Raw genomic sequence first — 13,514 nt, forward strand, 5'->3', positions numbered from 1 at the left:
TCTAAAATTTATTTATTAAAGAAAAATAATAATAAAGTGTCAATTAAAAGAAAAGAATGGATAATTGTGTTTTTCATCCGGTTGAACCCAAAAATTAAGATTTAGGCTTTAAAAGTTGTATAATTGATGGAAATAATAAAAAATATAAAGATATCAATATACCTTTAAAACTATTTTGAGTATTTTCTACCACAATGTTTGACAAACCTTTTTATCTTTTTTTTTTAAATAATTATTCTGAAAATTTATTATTTTTAGAAAACTAATTTTTTTTAAAAAAATATATCATTTTAAAAAATAATTTGACATATTTTTAGTTATTTTTATATAAACAATTTTAAAAATATATATTTTTCAAGATATTTGATTTTTAAATACTAATAATAATAATAATAATAATTTATTTTTATTTTTTTGAAAAATTATATATTTTTTTCCAAATCACTAAATTAAATTAAATTTTATTGAGGTTTACAGAAAAAAAAAATTTTAAATTAATATATATATATATATATAGTCAATAAAAGTCATTTTTTGAAAAGATAAAAAATTCATATCCTTCTTTTCAATCTTTACACTTCCTCTGTGTCTTGGACTTAAATGATAAACTTATATGGAGTAAAACCTAATTTTTTAACCCAATTGTACCGAACTATCTCTAACTAAATTGGGTTCGGTCACCTTTTATGTCACAAAACCTTAAAGCTCTTCTGCGAAAATTTAAAATTACGGAGTAGGGGGCATTCCGAGAATTGAACTCGGGACCTCTCGCACCCTAAGCGAGAATCATACCACTAGACCAAATGCCCAATTTGTTCCTTTCGGTTTCATAATATTTAATATATATAAACTTTCCTAGTTTATTGGACCAAATCTCAATTTAGTATTTACTGACTTATTCTCGTTTCCCTCTCAAGTGTGAGTTGGGAGAGAGACGGTCGACAAGCTCAGCACCCAATAGCTTCATTTCCCCTTTCCCCCTCATACTCCAGCAGGTTTTCTCGCTTTTCTTTTCTAGTGTTTTTCTATCTCACATTTTCCACTTCTTCTCTCTTCCTTTTCTTTTGTCATTCCCTCTTTTCTGTTTTTTTTTTTTTTTTTTTGCGTGCACCAATTGTTTGATAAAATGTTTATAAGACATGGATTTGATCAAAACCCACAAAAGAGTTGGTAGCTTGAGATGAAGTTTTCTGCCCACTGGAAGAAGGGTCTTGGCATCAGGTCTTCATTCGTATAGTCCAAATTCCGGCGGAGTAGCAATGACATGATCTCCACTTGCAGGGTATCTGCTCTTTGCTACGAGATAGACAATGAGACAAAGCCAAGAGGGGAGAGCACTTAGACAATTCACTTTGAGTACAGGGAAGTCTGCTGGTTGGATTTTCTCAAAGCGTATTACGGTTTTTCACCGAGGGCTTACAGGTATCTAGATAGCTTCGTTTTTGAATAGATAAGACCTTTCTATGGAGGGGGTCGGGGTGGGCTAAGCTAATAAGAAGCCTTAGTCAGACATGCTTATCGGAAGTGGGCAGATAGCAGATATTGAGTCAAAACTCTTCCTTAGTGGCTTTGGCTTAGGCTTAGTCAACCCACCTTCGTTGAGGAGTTAAAGTATTGTTTTGTGGGTTTAAACATGGCATATTTGAATGCAGTTTAGGTCTTTTGTTGTTTAATTGGGTGTTTTAGATTTGGGTGGGTGGAATTTGAGCTCCCAATGCCAAATTTACGGTTCAATTGCTTTAGACATGAATGAAATTGGAATTGAATTTTAAATCCTTCTGATGCCAAATCCACAGAAACAATTTTTTTCATAGAAGCAACTTCCTATGATTCATTATTATACAAGCAGCATGAATTAAATAATGAATTGATATCTAATTATTTATTGTTGTGTTAAGTAGTAGTAATACTGGTGTGTGCATGATATATTGAAATAATTTTTTAAAATTATATTATTGACTTGGGGTATACAAGGCTAAGTTCAGGGTCCAATGCGTGCAATGCGCAGAATTTAGCCTAATGTATTTGTGAAAATTTTCATATGTTCAAACCAAAAATGGAAGGATAGGCTCTCTATTTTTTTGCCTAGGCATTGCCGCCCCCTGTTAAGACTAATGAACTAGATGTAGCTCAAACACCTTGCTTGCATCAGGATATTTTACACAGATTTTTAGCATGGATGATTCCAATAGTTAATATCCAACCTTAGAGATCTGTTTTAAATAGATTATACTTTTTTCAACAGATCTAGCTTAAGAAATCCATGTAATGAAAAGTGAGGGTGATCATATGATTTTTAAACTATCTGATTCTTGGCACATGAGATTGCTCAAAATTTTGAGATATGGTGGTTGTCAACTTCTAGAATTTGATGGTCTAGAATAATTTAATCCTGGTGAATCAAAATGTGTGGTTCTATGTTTACCTCCTTTATGAGCATTCCCCGTTTATCTCTGTTTTACTGTCCGTTTGTAAACTCAATTGTGGAGTGTGTGTGTGTCTATGCGCAAGTTTGTGTCCCTCTTTATTGAGCATTTCCCATTTTAGCTTGTCTGGCCTCTTTTTGCTACAGCTTGTGGACCTCATCAATGGGCATTGCCCATTTTGGTTGGTTTGGTTATTGTGTGTGTGTACCAGTTGAATGGAAATTACTGTTTTAGTTTACTTCAGTTTTTCCTTTGCCAATCTGGACATTAGTTTCCAAGTATGGCTATCCACGTGTATTTCAACAATTATATTGTATGTTTTCTTATTCTCTCAGATTATAACATCTCTTCCAGTGTTCTTGTAATCTTCGACGGTTGTCTTGGCCTGGTTGTAGTAAATTGTAGCCACAATGAGCTGACAATGTGCATTCATTTTAACAAATGGAAACCACAAAATACGGATTTTTTTTTTCTGAAATGTGCTTCTTCACTATATTTATTTGCAGGTTAATAGCAGGTTCCTATTTCTTCCAAAAGGTATTGCATACGTGGAAACATGTTGAAGCATCTATCTGGCAACTTATGGATCAAAGGGGTCTGGGCAAATGGAAGAGATCAATTTAGGCCTTGCTTATATGTACCCACAAGTGGCTTCCACAATGGAAAGGTACAGCTTTGAGTTGTGTTCTATTTTATAGGGACCCAATGTACTTACTTTATTTTAATCCTTGCAAAAATTGGTGGCTGGTATTAGAAAAAACTTCTACTTGTGAATGTTGCATGCAAGGAAGAAATTAAGAGGAAAAGATAAAGCATTTATTGAGTTCATTGGTACTCATTATGAGCTTGTTTGGGAGCGATTTAGGGGAGGTTAAAAGCGCTTCCTAATAGTTGGAAGTGCTTTTCATACATAAATTAGATGTTCACAAAGTTAAAAAAAATAATTTTTTTTTAATTTTAAAAATCACTTGAAGTGTCTTCAACTGGCACTTCGTAGGTCATAGATGCGTCTTCTAAAAATCACTTTTTATTTTTTATGTAACACATTGCCAAAAATATTATCTAACTCCTTTCCTTTTTTTTGGCTTATATTGATAGGAGAATCCGCTTAGAAGTGAATCTTAAAGAGTTAAAAACTTTTTCTAAAGTTTGAAAGCGTTTTCCTTGCAAAAATTAGGTGTCTAACAAAGTGTGAAAAATCAATTTAAAATTATAGAGAATTATTTGAAGTGATTTTTGGACTATCACTTGGTAGGTGCTTTTCTAAAACCACTTTTTTTATTGAATTCTTTTTTGATTTATGGCTAAATACTAATTGATTTTCCATAAAAGTGCTACCGATAGAAGTGTTATAGGCTAAAAGTGCTTTTACAAAAATCATTCCCCAATGGCACAATAATCATTCCCAAATGGCCCCTAACTGAGTTATCATAAAAGCATTTACGAATCTATGATAGAAGTATCATAGAAAAAACCACTACAACCTAAAAGCACTTTCCCCAGAATCACTTCCAAACAGTTGCTAAATTTCGTTGCATACCATCAAGGCTGTGTTATGCAACCACCAAAAGCTAATAGCCTACATTAAGCGTGTTTGAAAGATAAATATAGGATCTCTGATGATAGACATGAACCTATGATGGTGTGCCTACACTCTCAAACTATACCTTCTTTGATATTAACTTCTTCCTAACGTGTCCTCCTTTCACAGGCTCATTTGGCACAAGAAGTTTTTTCGGGGTAGAGGATTTCCTCGATGATGACAATAGCAGGCCATACACTTATCAGAAGGAGAAGAAATCAAGAATCCAAACAAGCACATATCATTTAAACAGCGGACAGGAGCCTACATGGAACCTTTACACTTGATGTGTTGATCTCAAAGCGCTTTGTTTCAGCCTCACTGACCCACAGGGTAACTAGTAAGCAGGTTGCAGTTGCTGGTACAAACTCCAAAGATATAAAAGCTGTGCTCAAGTCTCGCTCTGATATACCTGCATGCTTGGCAATTGGACGCATTTTATCCGAGAGAGCAAGAGAAGCTGATGTTTACACAGCTTCCTACACCCAAGGGATAGGGACAAGTTTGAAGGGAAAATCAGAGCAGTTGTTCAGTCTCTCATTGACAATGGGATTGATGTCAAGGTTTATCTTGACTGAATAAGCTCCAAATTTCTCTATTATTCTTTCAGATCTTGGGAATGGGGGGTATAGTTAGCTATTATTATATATGATTTAGAAACAAGTACTGGGCTGTTTGAGGTTTTGCAAGCTTGAAATGACTGGAGCTCTGAAATTCAAGATTAGCCTGGTTGAAAAAAATGAAGATGTGGGTTTTGTTTAAAGCTCAACTGGCATCTCCTTTTCATAACACTATATTAGCTTACTCAGTCTGGATGATAAGAATTTTGCTTGGGAATTCTATGGTCTGTAATCATGTTTGCTGCACATACAATGCTATCAGATAAATTTTTTTTCTTAAACTAGATGGAAAAAATTTGGAAAATATATTTTTTGGAAATTTTTTCCTTTGTCTTCTATAAAATTAAATACTTTAAAAATAAATAAAATTTTTATTTTATAATTTCTTATATTTTTTTTAAAAATTATTATTTTTAGTATTTTTTTCTTTTGTTTAATTTGAGAATCAAATATAAGGAAATAAACATAGTCTTAATATAAGTTCTAAATTTTTATTTGATAATGAAATAATTGTGTCACAAATTTTTGTAGTAAAATTATTGTTATTATGTTGTTAAATTTTGAGAAATACAACTTTTTTCTTTGCCCAAAATACCCCCAAATTAAACTTTTTTTTTTCTGAAAATGTTTTGTTCAACTTTTTCCAATAAAGGCATGGCATAGGATGTAATATTGTCTAAAATAGAGGTCAATTGTACATCTGCTCAGAGGAAAAGAGTACATAGCGCCCCTCCTCTCCTTAGTGACTTGACAACTCTGTTCTGCAATTCCTACCGTTTCTTCATCGGGTGCCGTTCGAAGGTATTTCTCTAACCTAACCCTAATATCTTTCCTCTTATGGTACATATGTGTTTGTCGGTTTCTATCAATGCGCCTGTACACCGTCTATTTGGTTGCTGAGAAAATTTGGGAAATTCAAAAGGAAAAAAAGTTTTGAAGCTCAAAAGTTTTCGTTGAAATTCCATCTGACGAATTTTTATGCAGCTATTTGGTTTCGTTGAGTTGAATTTATTGTTCCTCGGATACTAAAACAACAAAACATTTACCCGTTTTGTCGGTTTTCACGTCAAGCAGCTGCAGGGCTAGGGTTTTGTAGTATTTCGAATTGAAATGTGACAAAAAGAATTCGTTTTTGCTGCTGGATGCCATCCTTTTCAGGCTGCGTTTGGTAGGATGGAATTGGAGGTCACAATGCCAACTTCATTGGTATAATGGAATTAGAATTGGATTTTAATGCTTTATGGATCCAAAATTCATAAAGAATGTAGTGTTTGGAAACTTCTATAAATTGATGATCTAAAATCATCTAGTCCAGAGGATTATTAGACTGCAATTTAGACCATTAGGTTGTGCTTCTGCACCAGTTTAAATTTTCCACATGTCTAGTCCGACTGTTTGAATATACTCATTTGTCCCCAGTGACTGCTTTGTTTCCAAGATTCGCACATCTAATCTGATACACTTGCTACCCATCTTTTGTTAGTTTTAGCTCCATCATTGACATTGTCTGCTCAGAAAATTCCGTTGAAGCTTGGGTCAAGTGGTAGAGGGTTGGGGTGGATTTATGGGAAGTTCCAGGTTTTAGTCCCAATCGAGACAAACAAAATGAAAAAAAAGAAAAAAGAAAAGAAAAGAAAACTATCAAAAAGTTGTATGCTTATAAAATGGAACTTGGCAACATCTAATGTTCCTCAGCATATGAACAAAGGTCAAGACCTTCTTTTTTTGATAGAAGAAAATAGGTTTTTACATTTATTGCTCAATGTGCAAGGAATAATTATTTTTCTGTCAATGCAATTGGAACATACAGCTTGCTTTATGCATCCAGCCCTAAATGGCTTAACGTTTAGTAACATATTATCTTTCCTTCTCTGTTATCATCGTTTCTTAATCACGGCCAAAACTTAATTTTTTTTCATGGTGGCAGATGCAAAACTATATCTTGTTTCTAGTAGTGAATAAATGTTCTACCACTCCACCAAAGTTTGAATTCATGCGGTTGGTAAGCAAACAGACAATTTGTATCATAAAGACAGCCCATAGGCCAGTTGCCTTATTGTGGATAGACCTTCCCTCTCTTACCATCTTTGTTTAAGCACCCTCGTAATATCTTCCTCCTACCAACACCAACCACCTTGTTCCCAACCATACTTTTAATTTTCATTTAATGAAAATTGACAATTATCCAAGCGTATTTTGGATGAACTTTCTCTTTCTTGTTTTACATAAAACTTTTGTTGCGATGATGGTTGTTCCTCAAGCTTGATGCTTTGAGTTAACCATATTCCATGAGGATTGGAAAGAATAGGAAGGAAAAGGCAACAAAGAAACTTCTGTTAAGAACAAAGGTAATTTTGGAAGTCCTTGTGAGTTGCAACAAACCTTGTGTGGATTAGGATTATATCATATATTAAGAATAAAATTTAGCTTTGACCTTGAAGTTTCTGTTAGCATTTGAACACAAAGTGGAATATTAAGAAATCTGTGGAGACAAGTTATTGTTCCTAATATAAGTTCAAGGTTCAAAGTATCGACCGAGCATATACATCTCAGCAGTGTTCAAGACGATTCCGATACCTAAGTTATGATTTACAACATTGAACACCGACTTAGTGCTAACTTGACCAATTTTTTTAGGAAATAAAACTCATTTGACTCAAACCGAGTTTTAGGTTGGACCTCAAATTCCAATACCCTAAGTTACATCACAAATCCCTCTTCTTCTTCTTCATCCACAAAATTGCCCTTCTTTGTCGCATGCTACTGCTTTTGTGGCAATTAAAAGTTGAGAAGCGATGATCTGAGACCGATGTTCTCTCTTCCTCTAATCATCGTCTTCAAATCTGTTTGCTATTGGCAAAAACATCTCAATGGTGCCTTTGTTTTTCTTGCATTGGCATCTTGAGTTGTACTTCACGGACCTTGAAAGCTTGAGATCAAAGATTCACCCTTAGCTAGAGAAAAAGATTCAGATTTAGGAAAAGAATGGGTATTGGGTATTTTTTTACATGCCAATAATATATATGGTATTATATTATATTATTATTTGTCACTATGCATTATTGATTAGATGTATGGGTTGAAGATGGGATTTCAAAAATGTTTTTGGAAGGCAAACTGGGATATTTATTTGGCCATGGGCATAAAGGTAAGAACATGAATATTTATATGGTTACAAATATAAACGGTTTATAAATTAATCAATTTATAATTGAGTTTATAAGTTTATCATACTTACAAATTAAGACAAATGATTAAAAAATAATCAAGTTCATATAAAAGAATATCATTTAATATATTTTAATAATTAATTAACAAAAATATAATTGCTTTATCATATTGATTAATTATATTTTTTTTTTAAATTTGTTAAGCTATGAAATTAACATATTTTGCATATTGTCCGATATCGATCCAAATTACCAAGACCGATGTGCCTCGGTACCTTCTGAGTCAATGATCAATACTGCGACTTTGAACCATGTATAAGCTGCTTGAAAGTTATATTCATGAGGATTTGTGGTGTTCCATTTTGGCAAAATCCTTGTAAATAGAGCTATTGACTATTTGACAAAGCATATAGATTACTTTCTTCATACTTGTTGTTGGACTATGGGTTTATACTCCCATTGGTTAGCTGCATTCCTCTATGAACTTACAGAGAAAATCAGTTGATATTTGTTTGAGCATATTCATCATTAATCATGATAGACTTAGCAGTATAGCTGTAATCATGGGTCATGAAAATTGACAATTATGCAAGTCTACTTTTGATGAACTTTCTCATTCTTGTTTTACATAAAACTTTTGTTGTGATGATGGTTGTTCCACAAGCTTGATTCTTTGAGTTAACCATATTCCATGAGGATTGGAAAGAATAGGAAGGAGAAGGTAACAAAGAAACTTCTGTTAAGAACAAAGGTAATTTTGGAAGTCCTTGTGAGTCATGAAAAACCTTGTGTGGACTAGGATTATATCATATATTAAGAATAAAAGTTAGCTTTCACCTTGAAGTTTCTGTTAGCATTTGATCACAAAGTGGGATATCAAGAAATCCATGGAGACTAGTTATCATTCCTGAATATAAGTTCATGGTTCAAAGTATTGGCCAAGTTTGATACAACTCAACTGAGTCGTATTCGCCTTCAGTAGGGTTTGAGACAATTCCGATACCCGAGTTACGAGTTACCACATTGAACACCGACTTAGTACTAACTTGCCTTGAATCGTCTAACTTGGCCAATTTTTTTTTGGAAAAAAAAAATCTCATTTGACTCATATCGAGTTTCGGGTTGGACCCCAAATTCCAATACCCTAAGTTACATCACAAATCCCTCTTCTTCTTCTTCATCCACAAAATCACCTTTCTTTGTTGCCTACTAATGCTTTTGTGGCAATTGAAAGTTGAGAAGCAATGATTCGACACCAATGTTCTCTCTTCCTCTAATCATCGTCTTTAAATCCTTTTTGCTATTGGCAAAAACATCTCAGTGGTGCCTTTGTTTTTGTTGCATAGACATCTTCGGTTGTACTTCACGGACCTTGAAAGCTTGAGATCAAAGGTTCACCCCTAGCTGGAGAAGAAGATTCAGATTTAGGAAAAGAATGGGTATTGGGTATTTTTTTACATGCCAATAATATATATGGTATTGTATTATGTTATTATTTGGCACTATGCATTATTGATTAGATGTATGGGTTGAAGATGGGATTTCAAAAATATTTTTGGAAGGCAAACAGGGATATTTGTATGGCTATGGGCATAAAGGTGAGAACATGAATATTTATATGGTTATAAATATAAACGGTTAATAAATTAATTGATCTATAATTGAGTTTATAAGTTTATTATACTTACAAATGAAGAAAAATAATTAAAAAATGATCAAGTTCATAGAAAGAATATCATTTAATATATTTTAATAATTAATTAACAAAAATATAATTGCTTTATCATATTGATTAATTATATATATATTTTTTAAATTTTGAGCTATTAAATTAACATATTTTGCTTATTGTCTAAAACCAATCAGAATTACCAAGACTGATGTGCCTCTGTACCTTCCGAGTCAATGAACAATATTGCGACTTTGAACCCTATACAAGTTGCTTGAAAGTTATGTTTACGAGGGTTTGTGGTGTTCCATTTTGGTAAAATCCTTGTAAATAGAGATATCAACTATTGACAGAGCATATGAATTACTTTCTTCATTCCTGTCATTGGAATGTGGGTTTATACTTCCATTGGTTAACCACATTCCTCTATGGACTTACAGAGAAAATCAGCTTATATTTGTTTGAGCATATTCATCATGGGTCATGATAAACTCAGCAGTATAGCTGTAATCTTACATATATTGTTGTTCAATTATATGTTTCCACAGTTTACAAATCCTGACTACATAAAGAGAAATTGTTTCATTGCTAAAATGTGGCTATGGTTTGCAGGAGTACATTTTCTTTTAGCTAGTTTGGCTCATTGGATGAACCATGGCAGACAAGAAAAACAAGAAGAAAGCTGAGGATGCTGCTGGAGCTTCTGAAAGGCCATCATCATCTGAAAAGAAAACTCCAAAATCCTTGAAACCTGAACGTAAGATTGAGAAGAGATCTCCATCTAGGAACATTTTCAAGGCCAAAGTAGCCACAGGTGCTCTACAGATTCAGGGAGTAAAGGGCAAGCAGAATAAAAGGAGTGAATCAAACGGCAAAGAAGGAACTAGCAAAGCTGAAAGACATGAGACTAAGAAGCCAAAAAGCAAGGAAAGGAATAAAGAAAAGAATTATGAAAACCACATGAGAAAGGACCAACCAAAAAAAAACAAAGACAAGTGTCATGAGTTGGAAAAGAACCTCGAGAACCAAAAGAACAAAGAAAAGCTCGGTGGTTTAATCTTTATGTGCAGTGCAAAGACGAAACCTGATTGTTTTCGTTATCATGTAATGGGTGTATCAACAAGCAAGAAAGATCTTGTGTTGGGTGTCAAACCTGGGCTTAAGCTTTTTCTTTATGATTTTGATCTCAAGCTTATGCATGGAATCTACAAGGCATCCTCGTCTGGCGGCATGAAACTTGAGCCTGAAGCTTTTGATGGGGCCTTCCCTGTTCAGGTCACATTTCATTATAGCTTATCTCTGTTTAACAAAAATACTCTTTCTTTATTGCCAGTGTAAACAATTTATGTTCTGATATCTCTCAGTTTTCAGGTGCGCTTTACTGTTCACATGGACTGTTATCCATTACCTGAGAGCATCTTCAAAAAGGCAATCAAGGATAATTATGACAAAACTAACAAGTTCAAGACAGAACTTACTATGGAACAAGTGCGGAACCCTAGTTTCCTCTGTAAGTTTTGGCAGTCATTATTCCATCATAGTTTTGTATTGATAGAATCATGATTTTCCCATGCAGGTTAAGAAACTCATGAAACTTTTCCGACCCACCGAAATCCATTCAAAAGCACTGCCTATCCATTCTCCACCCAGAGCAAGAGCAAGAGAGCGTGATAGGGAAGTTTACAGAGGAGAAAGAGAACCCCATTCACGCAGTAAACCATTGCTTAGGGATCCCAACACCATTGGTTATGCTAGGAGCTACTCCAGGCTGTCTCATGAAAGACACCATCCTATTGCATACAGAGAGGCAGCATCTACTCGATCAGAGGAATTTCCTCGTGATGCATTTATGAGTGAAAAGGAGTATCGAACTTATGGTCTTCAGGGAGCAAGCACTAGAGGTGATGCTAGGAGCTACCCTGTGCTGTCTCATGAAAGGTACCAGCCGAGGGTAGAGGAATTTCCTCCTGATTCATTTATGAGTGAAAAGGAGTATCGAACTTATGGCCTTCAGAGAGCAAGTAGGAACATGACTCCTCCAGCTCATGAACGAGAGCACCTTCTGAGGCAAGAGGCCCCTATATACGTGGATGTTGCTCATGGACAAGAACATGTAGGCCGAGATCCTCCTTTTGTTAATGAACTGGAGTATCGGACTCAGGGTCTTCAGGCTAGACAGGAATTGCCATTGTCAGTCCTTCCTGCAACTGCAAATCCTGCTGCTGCTGTAGTTGAAAGAGGGCACCTTTTAAAGAACGCTGCTTCTGTGCATGGAGAACCTCTTCCTCGTGACACTACTTTTATAAATGAAGGAGAGTATCTTACTTCACATCTTGGTGCAAGACGCGAATTGCCATCTTCAATCCCTTCTGCAACTGTAACTACTGCTTCTGCTTACCCAAGAGATCCATATTATAGCACTTATTCTAGTGTACCTGTGGATACATATCCACCACCACCAAGAAGAGAGGAAGTCAGGGCGGGATCTTATTTTCTTAGTGGCAGGGCAGAGCCCTACTTGGGTGAGACCGATCGGATGCGAATGAGAGAGGCTGATACCCTGGAGAGGATATACTCAACCTATGCTTCTGATGCTCCATTAAAATATGATCAGATACACCACTACCAGAAGGCCAGGCCTGAACCCGGGAATGTCCCGGTTTCTTCTCTCTATTCATTTGCAGGTCCATCATCATTCCGTCGTTGACCTGAGGTTGCATCCTTCATCCCCTTGTTGAATATTTTGGCCCTTCGTGTAACTGAAATTTAGACAGTATTTAAAGGTTTTGAGCATTATTTTACACACTCGTTGTCTGGGCACAGAATTAATTGGCAAACATCAGAGTCAGAGAGGATGTTTTGGTGCAGCCTAGGCTGAATGGAGTGGGTAATCCTGGCTTAGACTTGTTCCTGTGGTTTCCCCGGCCCATATGCCCAGACCCAACATGTTATCTGCCATCCTTAAAAAGAGGAAGTGCGTATTTTGGTTGCTGGTAGCTCTCTTTGAGTTTGGAGGCTAAATGCCAAATTGCAAATCATGGAGCCCCTCATGAGTCCTTCACGGATAGTAAGCCCACCCCAAGATGAGTGCTCTCCAAGTCTGTACTCTCTCATCACATCCATGGCTTTGAACTCCCATTTGTGCCTGTTTTTTTTTTTCATCACACAGAAGCTATGTTTGATGGGATCAAGGAGGGGCTAAAACATTGTAGCAATGTTTGAATTAGCTTATTGAAAGCCCAGAATTGTTTATGACCCTAAAAGTGCTTTTATTTGCATTTGGGTAATCCGAATAATGTTGGTTATGGCTTTAAAATTAGCGTCATATAGCAGTAATAATAATGCTGCCCCTTATAAAAATCCTTATTTTGCCCAAAAAATAAAATAAAATAAAAATATGTTCCATGTTTAATAAAATTTAATAATGCTAAGACTATTCCTAGAAAGCATGATCTAGAGCTCTCACTTAATTTTCCTATGTATCAGGTCTTGCTCTTTTGCTACATGGATCAAAGGAGAGAGTGGTCCAATTTTCCAACCATTAGTGTGAGGAAATGCAGCCCAACCCAACGGCAAAGGCACTCTCTTCTGTCTTCTCCAACACGAATTTTCCAATACCCAAATACAGGAGATGCCAATGTCTCTCTCTGGACCTTACAGTATTCATACTAAGCTTAGTTTCTCTCTCACCATGTATCTGCATCTTGTTTCTTCCATTTGAAATGGTTCTACATGTTCATATACGCTGACAAAATGTTTGGGCCAGCATGTAAAATGAGTTATTTTATGAAATTCTAATTTTTTTTCAATGTTTTTTAAAATGAAAGATATTCAAATATAATCTGTCTGCCATTTTGATCTTGAAAAATGAAAATATTTGCAACATAAGTAATGTTGAACACATACTGCATGGTGTCATGACTTCTCCTTAGCTCCAAGACTTTGGTGTAAAATATGATACTATAAGAACAATTAAGAAGATATCATTTTAAGAAAAACACGCAAGTAGAAATTTCATAAAAATATAGAAATTTTAACATAGGTTGA

The 13,514-nt window shown here is 35.0% G+C and overlaps 1 protein-coding gene, 1 non-coding gene and 1 pseudogene across 6 annotated transcripts; 2 read left to right on the forward strand and 1 right to left on the reverse strand.

Moving 5' to 3' along the window:
- Nucleotides 1–737: 737 nt before the first annotated feature.
- TRNAP-AGG lies at nucleotides 738–809 on the reverse strand. The gene has a single exon. It is a non-coding gene; the product is annotated as a tRNA-Pro (tRNA).
- A 100-nt stretch (nucleotides 810–909) lies between these two features.
- On the forward strand, nucleotides 910–4,609 carry LOC117930947 (annotated as a pseudogene).
- A 719-nt stretch (nucleotides 4,610–5,328) lies between these two features.
- On the forward strand, nucleotides 5,329–13,276 carry LOC117930317. Of its 5 annotated transcripts, none has more exons than XM_034850911.1 (5): nucleotides 5,329–5,429; nucleotides 5,703–5,834; nucleotides 10,080–10,742; nucleotides 10,839–10,955; nucleotides 11,044–12,730. In XM_034850911.1, the coding sequence occupies exons 3-5, from the start codon at nucleotides 10,122–10,124 to the stop codon at nucleotides 12,172–12,174; spliced, it is 1,869 nt and encodes a 622-aa protein (XP_034706802.1). In that variant the 5' UTR covers nucleotides 5,329–5,429; nucleotides 5,703–5,834; nucleotides 10,080–10,121; the 3' UTR covers nucleotides 12,175–12,730. The 5 variants fall into 5 exon arrangements, with proteins under 5 accessions (XP_034706802.1, XP_034706804.1, XP_034706803.1 ...); XM_034850913.1 differs by lacking the exon at nucleotides 5,703–5,834 and adding an exon at nucleotides 12,954–13,276 and having other exon boundaries at nucleotides 5,332–5,429; nucleotides 11,044–12,180; XM_034850912.1 differs by lacking the exon at nucleotides 5,703–5,834 and having other exon boundaries at nucleotides 5,332–5,429; nucleotides 11,044–12,180; nucleotides 12,291–12,745.
- Nucleotides 13,277–13,514: the final 238 nt, after the last annotated feature.

Source organism: Vitis riparia, chromosome 14, assembly GCF_004353265.1.
Source record: "Vitis riparia cultivar Riparia Gloire de Montpellier isolate 1030 chromosome 14, EGFV_Vit.rip_1.0, whole genome shotgun sequence".
Lineage (NCBI taxonomy): Eukaryota > Viridiplantae > Streptophyta > Magnoliopsida > Vitales > Vitaceae > Vitis > Vitis riparia.

Bases quoted from the DNA above. Each gene is read 5' to 3' on its own strand.
- LOC117930317 (XM_034850911.1), top strand. From the start codon at position 10,122: ATGGCAGACAAGAAAAACAAGAAGAAAGCTGAGGATGCTGCTGGAGCT. The intron at 10,743-10,838 runs GTCACATTTCAT...CTCAGTTTTCAG, and splicing joins ATGGGGCCTTCCCTGTTCAG to GTGCGCTTTACTGTTCACAT. The intron at 10,956-11,043 runs GTGCGGAACCCT...TTTCCCATGCAG, and splicing joins CAGAACTTACTATGGAACAA to GTTAAGAAACTCATGAAACT.